This window comes from Oncorhynchus masou, chromosome 30 (assembly GCF_036934945.1).
Source record: "Oncorhynchus masou masou isolate Uvic2021 chromosome 30, UVic_Omas_1.1, whole genome shotgun sequence".
Lineage (NCBI taxonomy): Eukaryota > Metazoa > Chordata > Actinopteri > Salmoniformes > Salmonidae > Oncorhynchus > Oncorhynchus masou.
Genome location: NC_088241.1, coordinates 29,745,379 through 29,766,671, shown reverse-complemented (window position 1 = coordinate 29,766,671; position 21,293 = coordinate 29,745,379). Strand labels below are relative to the sequence as shown.

Below are 21,293 nucleotides of genomic sequence, written 5' to 3'. Positions count from 1 at the left end.
ACATTAGAGAAAAAATACTTTACAATTTACATTTTTACATTTGCATTTCAAAAATATTAACATGTAGTGGGCGTGTGTGATTGCGTCTATCATTTACACATACATGTCAGTACATACACAACTAGTAGGTCATATGGGGGATAGGCGTTGTGTGGTGAGGTGTTGATTTATTAGTTTTTTTTTAAACTAGGTTTGCTGTTCCCTTGTGCTATATGAGATGAAAGTGAGTTCCATGCAATCATGGCTCTGTATAATACTGTATGTTTCCTTGAATTTGTTCTTGACCTGGGGACTGTGAAAATAACCCTGGTGGCATGTCTGGTGGGGTAAGTGTGTTTGTCAGTGCTGTGTGTAAGTTGGCTATGCAAACTAATTGGAATTTCCAGCACATGAATGTCACTTATGAAAACAAGAAGTGATGCAGTCCTTACTCAACTCTTAGCCTAGAGAGACTGGCATGCATATGTAACAGTACTCTTCTTGCGTTGTGTACAATCAATCATCGACACGAGCTCCAATTTGTAGCACCGGTCATGGAGCTTTATTCTGATAGAAACAGCACAAAATTGCACATCATGCAATGCACAGCTCACCATCCAACTCTGCACGTGACGCACGCTGGTTTGGTGCTTGTTCACTGGGCAATGTAGGTAACAAAATAATATAACAATTACAATATAATATTTTGAACAATGTCCCTGATAGAAACAGCACAAAATTGCCCGTCATGCAATGCACAACTCACCATCCAACTCTGCATGTGACGCACTGTACAAAATATACGAACCCCCCACCAGACACAGTAAGTTGCTAGCTAGTATTAGCTGGAATTCTCTACAACAAAATGCATAATAATGCATGTGATGTGATGTTCGAATAACATTTACAAACAAATTGATATAAACTGTACATTTAAATCATCATTTGGGAGTATAAAAATCACTTTTGACGTGCAGTGCTTTGCAACCAACAATTTACCGCTGGTTTGGTGCTTGTTCACTGGGACGATTCTAATGAAACATCCTCCCCCCTCGTAAGCACACCAGCCAATTAGATGCCATGTTGAGTAGGTGAAGGCAAGACAAAACTAAAACCAAAAACCCATTGGCTTAACAATAAAGTGGCAATGGGGAATCACCAATATAACCCTGTTACACATATTATTGATGTTAGCACTCTGATTTACAATGAAGAGCAAAACGTGCCGCTCCGTTCTGTGCCAGCTGCAACTTAACTAGGTCCTACTTTGCAGCACTTGACCATATGACTGGGCAATAATCAAGATAAGATAAAACTAGAGCCTGTAGGACTTGCTTTGTGGAGTCTGGCATCAAAAAAGCAGAGCATCTCTTTATCACGGACAGACCTCTCCCCATCTTTAAAACCATTGAATCAGTATGTTTTGACCATGACAGTTTACAGTCTATGGTAACACTAATTAATTTAGTCTGCTCAACTTGCTCAACAGCCACACCGTTCATTACCAGATTCAGCTGAGGTCTAGAACTTAGGGAATGATTTGTACAGAATACAATGCTCTTAGTTTAAGAGATGTTCAGGACCAGTTTATTACTGGCCACCCATTCTAAAACTGTCTACAACTCTTTGTTTAGGGTTGCAGTTATTTCACTATTTGTGGTTGACGCCTATTGGGTTGAATCATCAGCATACATCTACGCTCAGGCTTTGTTTTTAATGCCAGTGGCAGGACATTGGTACAAATAAAAAAGAGTAGCTGCCCTGCGATAGACCACATTTTGCATGTTTAACATTAGAGAAGCTTCCATGAAATAATACCCTCTCTGTTCTATTAGATAAAACAGAATCCACGATATGGCAGAGGTTGAAAAGCCATAACACATACGTTTTTTCAACAACAGGTTATGTATGGTCAATCATATCAAAGGCTGCACTGAAATCTAACAGTACAGCTCCCACAATCTTCTTAATATCAATTTCTTTCAATCGATCATGAGTCACTTGTGTCAGTGCAGTAAATGTTGAGTCCCCTTCTCTATATGCATGCTGAAAGTCTATTGTTAATTTGTGTACATAGAAATTTGCTAAGAGCTGGCAGCAAGCTGACACAAAAGGCCACTTTACCGTTCTTGGGTAAGCAGCATGACTTTGGCTTCCCTCCAGGCCTGAGGACAAACATTTTCCTCTCGGCGCAGATAAAAAAATATGACATATAGGTGTGGCTATAGAGTCAGCTACTATTCTCATTGCTTTTCCATCTAAGTGGTCAATGCCAGGAGGTTTATAATTATTGATAGATAACAATACTTTTTCAACCTCTCCCTCACTAACTTTACAAAATTCAATCTTACAATGCTTTTCTTTCATTATTCATTTTTTATGCATGAATATGATGGCTCACTGTTTGTTGTTGGCATTTTCTGCCTAAATTAGTCCATTTTGCCAATGAAGTAATCTGTCACACCTGCTCCTGCTCCAGCAAAATTAAGGCAGTTTATATCATTTTATAAACATTACAATACATTGTGTGCCCTCAGACCCCTACTCCACCACTACCACAAATCTACAGTACTAAATCCATGTGTATGTTTATTTATTTTACCTTTATTTAACTAGGGAGGCCAGTTAAGAACAAAATCTTATTTTCAATGATGGCCTAGGAACAGTGGGGTAATGCGTGAAAGTTAAATATTTCTAAAGAATATCTTTGAATTCCCCACACCACCTTTTCAGCTGAATGGGGGGGTTGGGGGGGGCCATAACAGATTTTCACTGCCTTGTTCAGGGACAGATTTTGTACCTTGTCAGCTTGGGGATTTGATCTTGCGACCTTTTGGTTACTAGTCTAATGCTCTAACCACTAGGCTATGCTGCCACCCCCGTGTGTGTGTATAGTGCGTATGATATTGTGTGTGTGTGTGTGTCAAATCAAATCAAATTTTATTTGTCACATACACATGGTTAGCAGATGTTAATGCGAGTGTAGCGAAATGCTTGTGCTTCTAGTTCCGACAATGCAGTAATAACCAACAAGTAATCTAACTAACAATTCCAAAACTAATTTTTTATACACAGTGTAAGGGGATAAAGAATATGTACATAAAGATATGAATGAGTGATGGGTGTGTGTGTGCCTATGTTTGTGTTGCTTCACAGTCCCCACTGTTCCAGAAGGTGTTTTTTAAATCTGTTTTTTAAAATCTAATTTTTCTGCTTGCATCAGTTACCTGATGTCTCATGTAGTACTGTGTGCCTCCCATAGTCTGTTCTCTTGTGGGGTATGTATGGGTGTCCGAGCTGTGTGCCAGTAGTTTAGACAGACAGCTCTGTGCAGTCACCTCTCATAAATACAAGTAGTGATGAAGTCAGTCTCTCCTACACTTTGAGCCAGGAGAGATTGACATGCATATGATTAATATTAGTTCTCTGTGTACATCCAAGGGCCAGCCGTGCTGCCCTGTTCTGAGCCAATTACAATTTTTACAAAAGTCCTTTTTTTGTGGAATCTGACCACACGACTGAACCGTAGTCAAGGTGCGACAAAACTAGGACCTGTAGGACCTGTCTTGTTGATAGTGTTGTTAAGAAGGAAGAGCAGCGCCTTATTATGGACCTACTTCTCCACGTCTTAACTACTGTTGTATCAATATGTTTTGACCATGACAGTTTACAATCTAGGTGTCATGCCCTGACCTTAGAGAGCCGTTTTATTTCTCTGTTTGGTTAGGTCAGGGTGTGATGTGGGGTGGGCATTCTATGTTTTGTATTTCTTTGGTATTGGCCGGGTGTGGTTCCCAATCAGAGGCAGCTGTCTATCATTGTCTCTGATTGGGAACCATACTTAGGTAGCCTGTTTCCCACAGGGTTTTTGTGGGTAGTTAATTTCTGTTTAGTGTTTTCACCTTACAGGACTGTTTTGGTTATTCTCTTGTTTATTTTTGTTATAGTGTTCAGTTTTAATAAAACAAGCATGAACTCTGTTGTGGGATCTTATTTTTTGTTAGCTCTGTGAAGCCGGCAGAACGTGACGTTCATTATTTCGTTTGTTGTTTTTGTTTGGTGTTCTGAGTATTAAAGATCATGAACACTTACCACGCTGCACCTTGGTCTACTTCTTCAGACGATCGTCACACTAGGGTTACTCCAAGCAGTTTAGTCATCTCAACTTGCTCAATTTCTACATTATTTATTACAAGATTTAGTTGAATCAAATCAAATGTTATTTGTCACATGCGTCGATTACAACCTTACAGTGAAATGCTTACTTACAAGCCCTTAACCAACAATGCTTTAAGAAGTTTTAAGTAAAAAAAGTGTTAAGTAAAAAATAGATAAGTAGAAAATAAAAGTAACAAATAATTCAATAACAACAGTAAAATAACAAGCCAGGCTATATACAGGGGGTACCGTCCGAAGGAGGAGATACAGGCAGCAAAAGCGGAACGGCGACGTTACGAGGAGTTAAACCAACAAAGCAAGCACGAGAGGCACACGGGGAGATTGGCGAAGTCAGGGTTCAGACCTGACTCCGGTCAAGCACGGTGTTATCCGGTTCTGCGCACCATGCTTTCAATGCGCATCCACAGCCCGGTGCGCTCTGTGCAAGCTCCCGCAGTTGCCGTGCTAGAGTGGGCATTCAGCCAGGACGGATTGTGCAGGCTCAGCGCTCCTGGCTTCCGGTGCGTCACTTCGGTCCAGGATATCCTGCGCCAGCTCTACGCACGGTATCCCCAGTTCGCCAGCACAACCCAGTGTGGCCTGTTCCAGCTCCCCGCACTTGCCGTGCTACAGGGGAGATTCAGCCAGGACTCGTTGTGCCAGCTCTATGCTCCAGACCTCCAGTGCGCCTCCACGGTCCAGCATATCCTGCGCCGGCTCTACGCACTATGCCTCCAGTGCGCCTTCGGAGCCCAGTGCATCCCGTGCCAGCTCTCCACACTCACCGAGCTAAAGTGGGTATCCAGCCAGGACGTGTTGTGGCAGCTCCCCGCACCAGGCTTCCAGTACGTCTCCTCAGTCCGGTGAGACCTGTTCCGGCTCCACATACGAAGCCTCCAGTGATGATCCATGGTCCGAAGCCTCCAGTGATGATCAATGGCACAAAGCCTCCAGTGATAATCCATGGCCTGGAGCCTTCAGTGATAATCCATGGCACAAAGCCTCCAGTGATGATCCAGGGCCCGGAGCCTCCAATGATGATCCGTGGCCCGGAGCCTGTAGTGGTAATCCATGGCACGAAGCCTCCAGTGATGATCCATGGAAAGGAGCCTGCTGTGAGGGTCCCCAGTCCAGAGCCTGTAGCGAGGGTCCGGAGCTTCCGGCGACGGTCCGCAGTCCAGAGTCTTCGGCGACGAGCTGCAGTCCGGAGCCTCCAGCGGGGGTTCCCAGTCCAGAGCCTCCGGTGGTGGCTCCCAGTTCAGAGCCTCCGGCGATGATCCACGGTCCGGTTCCTCCGGCGATGATCCATGGTCCAGTTCCTCCGGCAACGATTCACGGTCCGGTTCCACAGAAGCGGAGGGATCAGCGTAGGGAGCGGAGGCTACGTCCCGAACCGGAGCCGCCACCGAGAGTAGAAGCCCACCCGGACCCTCACCTATAGGTTCAGGTTTGCAGCCGGAGCAACACAACGACAACAGCCATCATCGAAGCAGCGTTACCCATGCAGAGCAAGGGGAACAACTACTAGAAGGCTCAGAGCGAGTGACGTTTGAAACGCTATTAGCGCGCGCTAACTTGCTGGCCATTTCACTTCGGTTACACCAGCCTCATCTCGGGAGTTGATAGGCTTGAAGTCATAAACAGTGCAATGCTTGACGCACAACGAAGAGCTGCTGGCCAGACGCACAAAAGTGCTGTTTGCATGAATTTTCACACGCCTGCTTCTGCCTACCACCGCTCAGTCAGATACTTAGATACTTGTATGCTTGTATGCTCAGTCAGATTATATGCAACGTAGGACACGTTAGATAATATCTTGTAATATCATCAACCATGTGTAGTTAACTAGTGATTATGATTGATTATTTCTTATAAGATAAGTTTAATGCTAGCTAGCAACTCACCTTGGCTTACTACATTCGCGTAACAGGCAGTCTCCTTGTGGAGTGCAATGAGAGAGAGGCAGGTCGTTATTGTGTTGGTCTAGTTATCTGTACGGTTGCAAGAATGGATCCCCCGAGCTGACAAGGTGAAAATCTGTCGTTCTGCCCCTGAACAAGGCAGTTAACCCACCGTTCCTAGGACGTGATTGAAAATAAGAATGTGTTCTTAACTGACTTGTCTAGTTAAATAAAGGTCTAAAAAAATTAATGTAAATAAATAAATCGGCGCCCATAAATACCAATTTCCGATTGTTATGAAAACTTGAAATCGGCCCTAATTAATCGGCCATTCCGTTTGTATCTGTCATGTGTGAATGTTGCTGTTTATATGTTTACTACAGTGTATATCTTTATCTTATCTGACTTGCCACAACTGAAGTTCCTTCTGTAAAAATTAAGTAATTAAATTCAATACCTGTGTTTACACAGCGCATTCAAGATAGGAAGCTATATTGAATCCAGATATGCCTCTCTTGGCTGGGGTCCATATCCAGATCTTGATCTGCTGAAAATGTCACGTGCTTCTGCAACGCCCTCTACTGCTCATCCTGTGTCTCCATGACCTGCCACCACTCGGCCAGTACTCTCTCCCTCTCCCTCTCTCTCTGTGTGTGTGTGTGTGTGATTGTGTGGGTGGAGACAGGTGTGCTGGAGTCAGAGCAGATCCCCACCAGCTGCAACCTGTTCCATAATCAAGACCTCTACAAATACTCAGCCCTGCCACTTCCACGCAACCGGATCATAATCCCTGCTCAGTCAATCCATGTTCTAGCCATTTGTTACTGTTCAGATTCTGCTATCCTGTTTTCCTTGCCTGATGCTGTTTTCCTCTCCGCTACAGTTCTGCCCGCTCTGACTCTGGTCCCTGTCTCCTGTCCCAAGTCTCGCCATCGTGCTCCTCTGTCCTGGATTCCCCACTCTACTACCCCCTTGAATTCCCCTCTGGACCTTCTTACCCTGTCTCAACCCCTCTTGCTCCAGCCTCAGCCTCCACACCTGGTTTCCAGCAGCCCACTCAAGATTCCCCTGACTTCATTCCATCTCCCCCCCGGGGTTCAGTAAATACCTTGGTTACTTCATCCCAGTCTCCTCATCTGAGTCAGCTCCTGGGTTCCCCTGTTCCACCCCACGTAACAGAAAATAAGGACGATTTCTGATGCATTTCTGAGTTTTCAGCACATGCTCAATAATTTGACAATTTTGAAATCAAATTTATCTTTCATTCACAAACAATTTTGGATTCCCTCCGGTATCATACATAAAATCATTTGGTGGCTGGACATTTCAAATTCAGATTTAGCACATTTTCAATCTGACTGTTAATTAAGGCTGTGTAAGGAGGCGAAGTCAGGTGCAGGAGAGCAGAGTAGAGTAAACAGGCACAACTTTTATTCCGTTCAACAATAGGCACAAAAATGACATAAGTGCCCAAAACACGGAACATAAACTATAAAAGTATCGCACGTAAACATACACCGTTAACAATGAACAATTACACACAAAGACATGATAGGGAACAGAGGACTAAATACATGTAGATTGATTGGGGATTGAAAACCAGGTGTGTATGGAACAAGACAAAACAAATGGACATATGAAAAATGGAGCGGCGATGGCTAGAAAGCTGGTGACGTGGATCGCCGAACGCCGCCCAAACAAGGAGAGGAGCCGACTTCGGCGGAAGTCATGACACAGACCTACAAGATTGAATTTTAAAATATACAGTACCAGTCAAAAATGTGAATACACCTACTCATTCAAGGGTTTTTCTTTACTTTGACTATTTTCTACATTGTAGAATAATAGTGAAGACATCAAAACTATGAAATAACACACATGGAGTCATGTAGTAACCAAAAAAGTGTTATAAAATAATAATATAATAATATATTTTATTTCTGAGGTTCTTCAAAGTAGCCACTCTTTGCCTTGATGACAGCTTTGCACCTAAGCGGGTATCAGGTGCGTGTCTTGAATGTATCTCACCCCAAATATCTCCCTGGTAGCAGGATGATTTTGTAGGTCCGGATTGGATGCATGTAGAAACTGTCCCATTACGGAGAATCTGAATTTTAGTTGGAAGCATTAGTACTTAAGGATTTATTTTTATTTGGAGCCCTGCCTATAAGTGACATGAAACCAAATATGGAGATGATTTGGCCATTAAAGACATACATGATACAATCCCTTTATCACTTCCATTGACTGCCAGCTTGTGGTGGCTAAAGTTAGCCTAAGTTTGTCGTGGCTGTTTAATTAAAGAAAACCGAACCATAGAGCTACACTGAGTGTACAAAACTTTAAGGACACCTGCTCTTTCCATGACCTAGATGACCAGGTGAATCCAGCTGAAAGCTATGATCTCTTATCACTTGTTAAAACCACTTCAATCAGTGTAGATGAAGGGGAGGAGACAGGTTAAAGAATGATTTTTAAGCCTTGAGACAATTGAGACGTGGATTGTGTAAGTGTGTCATTCAGAGAGTTATTGGGCAAGTCACAAGATTGAAGTGCCTTTGAGCGGGGTATGGTAATAGGTGCCAGGCACACCGGTTTGTGTCAAGAAATGCAATGCTGCTGGGATTTTCATGCTCAACAGTTTCCTGTGTATATCAAGAATGGTCCACCACCCAAAGAACATCCAGCCAACTTGATACAACTGTGGGAAAGCATTAGAGTCAACACGGGCCGTTATCCTTGTGAATGAATTGAGGCTGTTCTGAGGGCAAAAGGGGCAGGTACAACTCAATATTAGGAAGGTGTCCGTAATGTTTTGCACACACAGTATATAGCTACTTTTCAGATTTTTTAAAATAAAATAGCTTCCTGACCTTCCAAGAGTGAGGAAACAAAGCAGTCAAAGGTTATGGAAGTTATACATGACGTAATAGAGAGCTGAGATGAGAGGCACCTGGTGCCTGAGGCCCTCGGTTGTCTGAGAAGGCAGGTCTAAACACGTACACCTACAGTGTCTCAGAAAGTATTCACACCTTTGCTTTTTCCACATTTTGTTGGGTTACAACCTGAATTTAAAATGGCGCCGGAAGAAATGGCAGCAGTTTTATGGGCGCCCAATGAGATCTTCAAGGTCCTTGGTGTCCACATCAACAACAAACTAGAATGGTCCAAACACACCAAGACAGTCGTGAAGAGGGCACGACAAAGCCTATTCCCCCTCAGGAAACTAAAAAGATTTGAGATCCTCAAAAGGTTCTACAGCTGCAACATTGTGAGCATCACCTGACTGGTTGCATCACTGCCGGGTACGGCAATTGCTCGGCCTCTGACCACAAGGTACTACAGAGGGTAGTGCGTATGGCCCAGTACATCTGAGGATAAACTGCCTGCCATCCAGGACCTCTACACCAGGCAGTGTCAGAGGAAGGCCCTAAAAATTGTCAAGGACCCCAGCCACCCCAGTCATAGACTGTTCTCTCTACTACCGCATGGCAAGCTGTACCGGAGCACCAAGTCTAGGACCAAAAGGCTTCTCAACAGTTTTTACCCCCAAGCCATAAGACCCCTGAACAGGTAATCAAATGGCTACCTGGATTATGTGTTCCCCTGAAGCCCTTGTTTTTATTACATTTCATAGTTTTGATGTCTTCACTTTTATCATACAATGTAGAAAATAGTAAAAAATAAAGAAAAACCCTTGAATGAGTAGGTGTCCAAACTTGAGACTGGTACTGTATGCAAATGAGATATTTCTGTATTACATTTTCAGTACATTTGCAAACATTTCTAAAAACATGTTGTCATTATGGGGTATTGTGTGGAGACGGGTGATAATTTCAGACTGTAACACAACAAAATGTGACACAAGTCATGGTGTATGAATATTTTCTGAAGGTACTATAACGACACCGATATGCATTCTCCCCCTCTTAGTCAAACATGGTGGAATATGGACCATTTTTACACACAAACTCACCACCCTAAAATGTTTTTTATCAGGCATGATGCAACATGTCCAAATAATGTTCTATGTACATGTTAATTTAGTGCTTACACATGACATGGTAGGGATTTTACAGATGTTAGAAAGGAGAAGAAAAAAAATAAACAGATTCAACAAATGTTTTTGTAGAATCCAGTGAGAATATCCCGTATGTCATACATGATTTATTACCTCTTAATGTGTGAGTTATTGACTAGTATTGACGTCAATAATTGAACAGGACGGTAGTAATGGCAGAGTTATTCCCAAATTAACATAAAATATAAAGTGAGCTGCTTCGCTTGTAGTGCCATAGAAAGACACTTTATGGTGCTCAAGTTGTCAAAATAATGTAAACATTGAGTTGTGTAAACATTCCAAGCAAATTGCATGGTACAACTCTGTCATTTGTGTAGCATTCATATTGTGGTGCAATATTACACACAAAATACCCAATTAAAGCTATACAATTACAATAGCAGTCCTACCATTATGTACCAGTAAAGTGAATGAAATGCTTCAAAGGCATGTCAAAGAGAGGTAGAGGAGACTTTGTCAAATCAAAGTGTTTTTTATGACAGGGACATTGCATCAGCTAGTGTTCATGACCATTCACGAACTGTGGGTTCCAGCAGACAAGAAGCCCTACTGTTTCACCACTTCTGTAATGGCTGCATTCTTTGGTAAATCACTGCTGTGTCACTGGTAATAACTTTCTGAATGGTGCTCTGTGTATATGTCAGTGCTTTGGGGTAAATGCAGGCAACAACGCTTCTTCTCAGTCTGTGAGTTAAATCTACTTGCATTTACTACATGTCATTTATAAAGGTAAAACAAATAGGATATACTATAATTCATACTCTGCCATTGTCTGCCCCTCTCTCAGCCCATCTCTATGCCATGCTCCAGCTCCATGACTGGTCTTTTCTCAGGGCTGTAGTCTCGGTCATCACGCTCCACATACCTCTGCAGGGTGCTGTAGCACTGCTCACTCTTGGAGAAGGTGTAGAGGGCTGAGATCTCCTCCCAGGCCTTGTGGTTGGGGAATGGGAATATCTCCGGGTCACGGTTCTCAAAGAAGCTCTTTAGGTTCCTCTCGGCCAGCTTGGATGCGTACTCCATAGCGAATGTGTCAAACTGCTCCTTCTCCTTTTCTACGTAGCGCTTCCAGAAGGTGAGCTGCAGGTAGCTGACCTTTGAGCGGCAGTTTGTGTAGCAGGTCCCAAGGAGCCCTAGAACGGCTGAAATGATGATAATACACCAGCCCAGTATCTGGGGATGTACAGACATGAACCAAAACTTACGCTCACATAAAATGAATAAACAATGCCAACAATGATAATTGTTAACAACAAACATATTCAATACTGTTCCTTTACTGTCAATTGAATTACAAACAGTAAAATAAATCAACGAATTACACCTTCATTTTGGTCTGACTCGTACCAGCATTTGCAGCTGTATCAATAACCCATTGACAGTGAAGAAATTGTCATTCCACCATACAAAAGTCACAAACAGGGTCTGACTGCTGCTTGCACTAACCTGTGACTGAGCGCGGAACATGAGCAACAGTTCCATGTTCTCGTCGCTGGGCAGCTTGGACTTGCTGCAGGGCACGCGGGCCAACTCCTCCCGGCACATCAAGGTCTTGTTTTTACAGAACAAATCCACCACCAGGTTATCATCCAGCCCGCTGACGGCACACTCGTAGAAGGTCCCGTTCAACAGTGCCACACACAGCCACATGATAGGGGCCACACAGGCACCGGAGAAGATTTTGACAAACACTTTGAGGCAGCCGAAACAGTTGCCCCTGGGGCATAGCTTAATGGGGTTTAGGCAACAGCCAGTATAGAGGCGCCACAGCCTGCTGCTGAAGAAAAGACCCAGCACCAGAAGCACCAGGCCTGGACCCAACAGGAAGGTCAGGCCGTATGCAAAGTTCTGGTCGTGGTTGCAGGGGCACTGGAATGAGACCATGGAGAAGATTCGCTCTCCCCCGATGGTCAGGATGGCCATGAAGCTGTAGCCAATGGTGGCCTTCTGGTTCATGAAAAAGCGCAGGACGGTCTGGAAGTTATCCATGGTGTCGACGAGGGGTTTGTCACGCACGCTCCGCAAAAGCAAAAATAATGCAAAGAGAATGGAGAATTAGAAGAGGAAAAATACAGCGGTGAAATAGTTTAGACGCAAACGGTTGCGTCTCCCAACACTCACTCCAGTCCCTGTGCTGTTTGAGCCGAAGACAAACACACTGAAGTTCTTCTGAGCCTATTTCTGCCCCTCCCTTTCCCTCCTTCCTGTTCTTTCTCTTTCACTCTTCCTCCTCACCAACTCCTCCCTCTTCTCCTCACTGTATCTCTGTTCCCCACCCTTGTCCACACACTTAATCCAGTGAGGTTGTCCGCATTCTCCAACTCTCAAACCCCACCCTGATATGTATTTCTTCCTTCTAAATGTCCTTCTCTGTCACTCCCCCTCCTTTCCTATGCGTAGGTAATAAAATAGCAGTGACTGAACTGGCTGAGATCCTGTAGATCTGTTTTTGTACTTCAGACCATGCAGCTGCCGTTGTCCTCTCAGAGTGACGCCATATGACAAGTAGCCACTGGGTCATGCAGTCTGTCAAAAAAACAAACATTAACTTCACTTTAACCAGATTTATTTCCATAGTTATTTGAGCAGCACAGTGATTTCAGCAACACTATTTATTATCTGTATTAAATTCACATACAGCTTGAGCCAGATACAACATTATACAGTATATGAAATCACCCTTTGCTCTCTCTCTCTCGCCCTCTCTTTCATTTTCCCTTTCTCTTACATGCACAAACACGCACACGCATAAACACACACACACACAAAGCAATGTGGTATTTCGGCACTAACGCTGCACTGCATTCATTAACAGTTCCAAAATGAAATGGAAATCAACAGTAATGTTAATACTGAGCTATGGAACCTCACGCAGATGCATATCATGCATACCCAAAAATATAACACAGAGCAGTTTTATAGACAATCATATAGCTAGCTAGACATTACATTAGACTTGCATAAGACCTACCATTTTTTTTCAGAAAAAGGAGAAATGGGCAGATCAAACACGTGTTCTGAGTCAGTGGTTGGGAAACAGAAGAGTTTCCTCTCCCATTTTCAATAGAAGGCTGTGATGAGTTTCTATGCTCTATAATTCCCACAGGATGAAGCTATAATATCCTCACCCTAAAAGGCTCTGAGTGCATTGATTTCTCGCACAGAGAAGCTTTTAACAGGGCTGGACTAGCCACATCAGGTACCTAATGTACTAAATCAAAATGTATCTTGTCACAAAATTTAAAAAATACCCAAATGACCAATTTATCAATGTATATGTTAGTCTTCAGAGCTTTGTGGACCCGCTATCTCAAATTCATTTGCATTGGTGTCAGAAATGAGATAGACAATCATATAGCTAGCTACACATTACATTAGACATGCATAAGACCTACCATTTTTTTCAGAAAAAGGAGAAATGGGCAGATCAAACACGTGTTCTGATTCAGTGGTTGGGAAACAGAAGTGTTTCCTGGGGTGGCAGGGTAGCCTAGTGGTTAGACCTTTGGGACTAGTAACCGAAAGTTTGCAAGTTCAAATCCCTGAGCTGACAAGGTACAAATCTGTTGTTCTGCCCCTGAACAGGCAGTTAACCCACTGTTCCTAGGCTGTCATTGAAAATAAGAATTTGTTCTTAACTGACTTGCCTAGTTAAATAAAGGTAAAAAAATTAAAAAGATACTGTGAGCGTGATGTAAGTGGAGGTGAAAAAGTGTTTGAAAGAAAGTTGAGGCACAGGACTCACTTCCCGAATGACAGTGAGTGGAGTGTCATTGTAGCAATAACATAGCGCGTTCCCTTTCAAAAAGTCATGTTTACTTTCCCCTTTTGGACCAAATTGCTGCATTATCCTCATACTTAAAGTGAATAATCTCATGCTCCTCCACTCATCCAACAACAACTCCCATTGCCCTCACACGATGGTACCATAAGACTCCTGATACCGATGCAGCACATTTAAGCTTTGCACAGAGATACGGATCTAACAATTTCGCTAAGTTATTATTCAATTCAGAGCTGATGTTCATCGCAGTTCACTTGTGGCAATGGTCGGTCTACAGTGCAATAATATAAATAACAATAACGCAGAAATACATTGGAGACCAAGCTTGTAAGGTCCAACTAAATATTCTTGTGGTTTACCGTCATAAAGATGCTTACATATACACTGGCAACAGGGTTTTACTTGAAAGTATTTTGCAGTGCACTAGCTAACAGGGAGTAAATATGCTCCTTGTTTTTTTATTTAACTAGGCAAGTCAGTTAAGAACAAATTTGTATTTACAATGACGGCATAGGAACAGTGGATTCAGTGGATTCTGCCCCTTGTTCAGGGGCAGAACGAGAGATTTTGACCGTGGCAGCTCGGGGAATCAATCTAGCAACATTTCAGTTACTGGCCCAACACTCTAACCACTAGGCTACCTGCCGCCCCATTTCATAGAACCAGACCATGCTTTTCCTGTTTAATACCACAGACCACCTGTATGTAGGTCAAGTCTGAGGAGCATAAAAATACTAAAGAGAAAAGAAAAGTAGAAGAGAAAGAAAGTATGATCAACTATAAAAAAATATATATATTTAAAATCCCTTCTGAGCATAGAATTTCAAGTAAAAAGCTGCAAGCAGCACTCGTGGTACAGTGAGTGAACTTTCAAGTAACAATCTAAAATTGGGAAGTATTGTTATTCAAGTGAAGACCTGAGAGTGGTTAATCAGATGTAATTGGTCTTTCTACTGAAAAATCCCCTGATGCACAGCAATAATGATAACGATGATGACGAAGATTAGAACGCTGACAATAATCTTCTATAATGAGTCATGACTTTGATGATAAAAATAACGATGCTTACAGATAGGGTCATGATAGTGATGCTGTTCCTATGATCATTTGCATGCCCATTCACAGCATCATCTTGCCCTCATCCACAAAGGCGAGCACGGCTGGATTAGCAGTGTCTGGACCATCTGACCTGACAGATGACATCCTGTGGGCCCTGGCCTCTGCTGGGTCGTGGCACATCTCCACGTACTTGTGCAGGATGCTGTAGAAGTGGTCTCTGGTGCTGAACCTGTAGAGGGACGAGATCTTCTCCCAGGCCTGGTTAGGTGGGGTCGTGACAGGCTCTGGAGGCGTCTGCTGGAAGAAGCTCTTCAGATTCCTCTCGGCAAGCTTTTCGGCGTGATCTGCCGTGTAGCTTTCCAGCAGGTCGCTCTCCCGCTGGGCATAGACCCTCCAGAACTTCAGCTGCAGGTAGCTGACTGGGGAGTTACACCGGGCAACACAGGTCAGTAGGAGGTTAAAGACCATGATGGAGGCAATCAGTAGCCAACCCAGGACCTGAAATCAAAACCAATACATTCAACACAATATTCAACTATTCTGCTTAACCCCTTACCTGGAATGCCTGAGTTAATGTCACAGTTATAATACAGTATACTGTAGTGCTCAAACTCAAACCATATCTATAAAAATAGCAGGTAGCAGGAGAATGTATTAGGGAAGCATACTGTATATGGAACGGTAGATTCATTTCAGAGGTGTGTGTTGGTCAGCAATTCCTCCATCACCTCTTCACATAGGAAGCAATGTTTCCCGTAGGATTTTTTTCAGCAGTGGTGGCAAAGTTAGCATAGGTTGGAGTGGGTGTGGCCAGTGGTGCGATCTCCAACCATACATTTTAGAGGCCCTCCTCTTGGCCACAGAGAAAGAATGTAGCTGTTTCAAAGCTTATTTCCTGCAATTCTACACATTTTGTAATGGAGCCATGTTCTTATGCTATCTGAGTGACTCCAACATTCTATCAAAGTCAATGGGGGCAGCCTTACCTTTTCTACACACTTTATATCTGGTTTTATACTTTTAAATTTACACTGAAAACGTTTTAGCAGCTGCTGCATGTCACTGCTAAACTCATATAGGGGAAACACTGGGAAGTTTTGTACATTAATGACAACAAGTCATACAGGAACTAAGTCAGGCAGAAGAATAACTGGTATTTTGTAACAATGGAAGTAGACTATGCTTTGAGGCACTTCTGCTTTGGGGCATTTTAATATTGTCATTTCCAAATGAAATGCGATGCAACAGATGCCTTCAAAGCAAAAATGTGTACTTCATAATGTCCGTTTTAAATATATTACAACACCCTTAGCTGTCAGAACACATCCAGTGGTGTCATTTAACGTTTGCAGAAATCTGTCAGTCTAATCACCTACACTCCAACAGGCCGTCGACAAAAAGGATAGCCCACTAAAACATATTGAAGCGAGTAAAATGGGGCAAAGAAGATAAGATAAAAATAGATAATTCAAACCATAACTTGGTTCTATTAGTGTGAATATTATCTCACCTGCGACTCAGCGCGGATGGTTGCCAGCACATCATTGCTGTCGGATTGGGGCACGTGGGTTGCTCTCCCGCAGGGGAATTTATAAAGTTCATCCTGGCACTGCGGACTCTTTCCATCGCAAAGGTGGTTTGTGAAAACCGTTACATTGACGCCAGTCATGGCGCATTCAAAGTAATTGCCATTGAGCAAAGCGACTGCAATCCAACTGACAGGTGCAACTGCTGCTGTCGTGGTGATCTGAAAGAAGACCACCCCACTGGCGCAAACATATTTAAAATGACAAAATTTGGATTTGCGTAAACACAAACCTGTAAACAATTTCCATGTTTTATTGCTCATGATGTAACCTAACACCAACAGTGCCAGAGCAGGCACTAAGAGAAACACCATGCCGTAGGAAAAGTTCCAGCCGCTGCAAGGACATTTGAACACCACTGACGAAAATATCTGTTCCCCGCCTGCAGTTAACAACGCAACTAAACCAAACCCGAGACTAGTCTGCTGTTTCTGAAAAATTTGAAGAACAGTTTTGAACTTATCCATCATTCCAGGCGCACAGGACTCACAGGCACTTCTGCTGATAGCAAGTCATGGGAGCATATAAATTGACGTGACAGCTATACTTTCAGTTCTCCTGTCCTCTCCGGCGCGCCTCCAACTCAGGATGTTGTAAACATGAAGTCACTTCACTAGGCTACAGTTTATTTATGGATGATACAATGAGGGTATTCTATTAATTCCCAGACTAGCCCCCCAGGTTGTCATGCGCCCCGAAAATCTGAATGGGGGTGGTCTGGATGGGTGCTTGCCCCACATCTATAAATTGGAGTATTTAGCATTTTTCACCTGAAACAGCTTTTTTTTCTTGCAATCTAGAGGCATAATCTTTAAGCTTAATTGAAAAATATATGTTTATTTTTCTGCATATCTTAGGCACAGCTCTTGAGCTGTCTGTGTCCTCCTCACTGGTGGTCATTTTTTTAAAGAAACTAAATATGCTTCTCTGCATCGCTGTTCAAATCTGGGTAAAAGATGGAAAGGAAGGTGAGTCTTATTCAGTGCATTTAGTAATTGGTTGCTTTTAGAAAGTCTACCAACCTTGCCAGCAGGCATGCCAGCAAAGATAGTTAAACAAGCTAGCTAACTTGATTGATGTCCTGGTAGCTAGTTAGGAGGTTGGTAGATTGAGAACCTATCTGGGTTAGCGAAAGCCAAATTCATAACATTTCTAGGTGGCTAGTAGTATTACAGAGAAATAAAACAATATTTACAATGCCTTCGGAGAGTATTCAGACTCCTTGACTTTTTCCACATTTGGTTAAGTTACAGCCTTATTCTAAGATTGATTAAATTGTTTTTCCCCCCTCATCAATCTACACACAATACCCTATAATGACAAAGTAAAAACAGGTTTCTAGAAATGATTTTTTTAAATACATAAATATAATATTTACATAAGTATTCAAACTCTTTACTCAGTACTTTGTTGAAGCCCAAATTGGCAGCGATTACATCCGAGAGTCTTCTTGAGTATGATGCTACAAGCTTGGCACACGTGCATTTGGGGAGTTTCTCCCATTCTTCTCTGCAGATCCTCTCAAGCTTTGTAAGCTTGTATGGGGAGCATTGCTGCACAACTATTTTCGGTCTCGATCCGGTTCAAGTCCGGGCTCTGGCTTGGTCACTCAAGGACATTCAGAAACTTGTCCTGAAGTCAATTCTGCGTTGTCTTAGCTGTGTGCTTAGGGACGTTGACCGGTTGGAATGTGAACATTCACCCAAATCTGAGGTCTGAGTGCTCTGGAGCAGGTTTTCATCAATGATCTCTTTGTACTGTACTTTGCTCCATTCATCTTTCTGGCATCGGGTGATTGTGAAGGCCAGGTCATCTGATGCAGCACTCCATCACTCTCTTTCTTGGTCAAATAGCCCTTACACAGCCTGGAGGTGTGTTTTGGGTCATTGTCCTGTTGAAAAACAAATGATAATGCCACTAAGCTCAAACCAAATCAGATGGTGTATCGCTGCAGAATGCTGTGGTAGCCATGCTGGTTAAGTAAAACAGTGTCACCAGCAAAGCCAGCAAAGCACCCCCACACCATCACACCTCCTCCTCCATGCTTCACAGTGAGAACCACACATGCAGTGATCATTCATTCACCCAGTCTGTGTCTCACAAAGGCGGTTGGAACCAAAAATCTCAAATTTGGGCTTAGCATCCCAAAGGACAGATTTCCACCGGTCTAATGGACATTCTTCATGCTTTTGGCCCAAGCAAGTATCTTCTTATTATTGGTGTCCTTTAGTAGTGGTTTCTTTGCAGCAATTCGACCACAAAGGCCTTATTCCCCCGTCTCCTCTGAACAGTTGATGTTCAGATGTGTCTGTTTCTTAATCTCTGTAAAGAATTTATTTGGGCTGCAATTTCTGAGGCTGGTAACTCTAGCCAACTTATTCTCTGCAGCAGAGGTAACTCTGGGTCTTCCTTTCCTGTGGCCATTTTCATCATTGCGCTTGGTGGTTTTTGCGACTGCAATTGAAGGAACTTTCAAGTTCTTGAAATTTTGCGGATTGACTGCCCCTCTTGTCTTAAAGTAATGATGAACTTTCATTCTTTTTGCTTATTTGAGCTGTTTTTGCCATAATATGAACTTGGTCTTTTACCAAATAGGGCTACCTTCTGCATACAACCCATACCTTGTCACAACACAACTGATTGGCTCAAACATATTAAGAAGGAAAGAAATTCCACAAATTAACTTTCAACAAGGCATGTCTGTTAATTGAAATCCATTCCAGGTGACTACCTCATAAAGCTGGTTGAGAGAATGCCAAGAGTGTGTAAAGCTATCATCAAGACAAAGATTTGTTTAAAACTTTTTTTGGTTACAACATAATTCCATATGTGCTATTTCATAATTGTGATGTCTTCACTAATATTCTACAATGTATAAAATAGTAAAAATAAAGAAAAACCCTTGAATGAGTAGGTGTGTCCAATCTTTTGACTGGTACTGTTTGAATGTCTCACGCCCTGATCTGCTTCACCTGTCCTTGTGCTCGTCTCCACCCCTCTCCAGGTGTCGCCCTTCTTCCCAACTATCCTGTGTATTTATACCTGTGTTCTCTGTCTGTTTCTTGCCAGTTCGTCTTGTTCGTTCAAGCTAACCAGCGGTTTTCCCTGTCAGCTCCTATCATTATCCCAGCCTCCCTTTCCCCGTCCTCCTGATTTTTGACCGTTGTCTGTCCTGACCCTGTTCCCGCCTGACCTATCTGCCTGTCCCTGACCCTGAGTCTGCCTCCCGTCCTGTACCGTTGCTCCACCTCTGTATTACTGAACTCCGCCTGTCCCTGACCCTGAGTCCGGCTGCCGTCCTGTACCTTTGCCTTAACCTGGATCTTCAACCCCTGCCTGCCTTGACCTGTCTTTGTCTGCCCCTGTTGCTACAACCATTGTTACTTCGACAGTCTGCATCTGGGTCTTACTTTGATTCCTGATAATATGTGTATATATATTTAAATAGGACATGTGCCCTATAGGCATGATGCCTGTGCTCCTGTCTTATCTTGGGTCCTGTGTGATCTCATGTAGTCTCTATACCCAGAAAATCTCTCTCTCTCTCTCTCTCTCTCTCCCTTTCTCTCTCTCTCTCTCTCTCTCTCTCTCTCTCTCTCTCTCTCTCTCTCTCTCTCTCTCTCTCTCTCTCTCTCTCTCTCTCTCTCTCAGCCTTTGAATACTTGGCTATGAAAAGCCAACTGACATTTACTCCTGAGGTGTTGACCTGTTGCGCCCTCTATAACCATTGTGATTATTATTTTACCCGGCGGATCATCTATGAACATTTAGACATCTTGAAGAACAATCTGGCCTTAATGGCCATGTACTACTCTTAGTCCATATCTGATTTAAATCTGTTCTTTTTCCTGCAGTGTGAACAGCCAGAAAGCACATGGAATCGGATATTCAAGTCAGACTGATTCATAGCCGTGTGACTTGTCTAAATATTCAAATCTAATTTATTCTCTCAAGTGGTTTTTAGAATGTTATTTGGCAAATCTTGTTGCTTGCTAGCTACACTGTTGACCATTTTGACAAGAACACATGGTAGCTAACAAGCGTGTTAATTGTTTACAAACAAATTAGTGAATGTGGTAGAAAGCTAAACATCTACCTAGCTAGCTAGTTGACTGCACCTCAGCCACACTCAAGGTACTAAACGATATCATAACCGCCATCGATAAAAGACAGTACTGTGCAGCCGTCTTCATCGACCTTGCCAAGGCTTTCGACTCTGTCAATCACCATATTCTTATCGGCAGACTCAGTAGCCTCGGTTTTTCGGATGACTGCCTTGCCTGGTTCACCAATTACTTTGCAGACAGAGTTCAGTGTGTCAAATCGGAGGGCATGTTGTCCGGTCCTCTGGCAGTCTCTATGGGGGTGCCACAGGGTTCAATTCTCAGGCCCACTCTTTTCTCTGTATATATCAATGATGTTGCTCTTGCTGCGGGCGATTCCCTGATCCACCTCTACGCAGACGACACCATTCTATATACTTCCGGCCCGTCCTTGGACACTGTGCTATCTAACCTCCAAACAAGCTTCAATGCCATACAACACTCCTTCCGTGGCCTCCAACTGCTCTTAAACGCTAGTAAAACCAAATGCATGCTTTTCAACCGATCGCTGCCTGCACCCGCATGCCCGACGAGCATCACCACCCTGGATGGTTCCTACCTTGAATATGTGGACACCTATAAGTATCTAGGTGTCTGGCTAGACTGTAAACTCTCCTTCCAGACTCATATCAAACATCTCCA

The 21,293-nt window shown here is 43.2% G+C and overlaps 2 protein-coding genes across 2 annotated transcripts; both read right to left on the bottom strand.

The window, feature by feature from the left end:
- Positions 1–7,447: 7,447 nt before the first annotated feature.
- LOC135522499 (calcium homeostasis modulator protein 5-like) lies at positions 7,448–12,575 on the bottom strand. Its single transcript, XM_064948797.1, has 2 exons — positions 11,566–12,575; positions 7,448–11,292 (listed from the first exon to the last, which is right to left on the bottom strand). The coding sequence occupies exons 1-2, from the start codon at positions 12,106–12,108 to the stop codon at positions 10,903–10,905; spliced, it is 933 nt and encodes a 310-aa protein (XP_064804869.1). The 5' UTR covers positions 12,109–12,575; the 3' UTR covers positions 7,448–10,902.
- A 93-nt stretch (positions 12,576–12,668) lies between these two features.
- Positions 12,669–17,121, bottom strand: LOC135522498 (calcium homeostasis modulator protein 6-like). The gene is made up of 2 exons (XM_064948796.1): positions 16,473–17,121; positions 12,669–15,460 (listed from the first exon to the last, which is right to left on the bottom strand). The coding sequence occupies exons 1-2, from the start codon at positions 17,016–17,018 to the stop codon at positions 15,023–15,025; spliced, it is 984 nt and encodes a 327-aa protein (XP_064804868.1). The 5' UTR covers positions 17,019–17,121; the 3' UTR covers positions 12,669–15,022.
- Between the last annotated feature and the right edge of the window lie 4,172 nt (positions 17,122–21,293).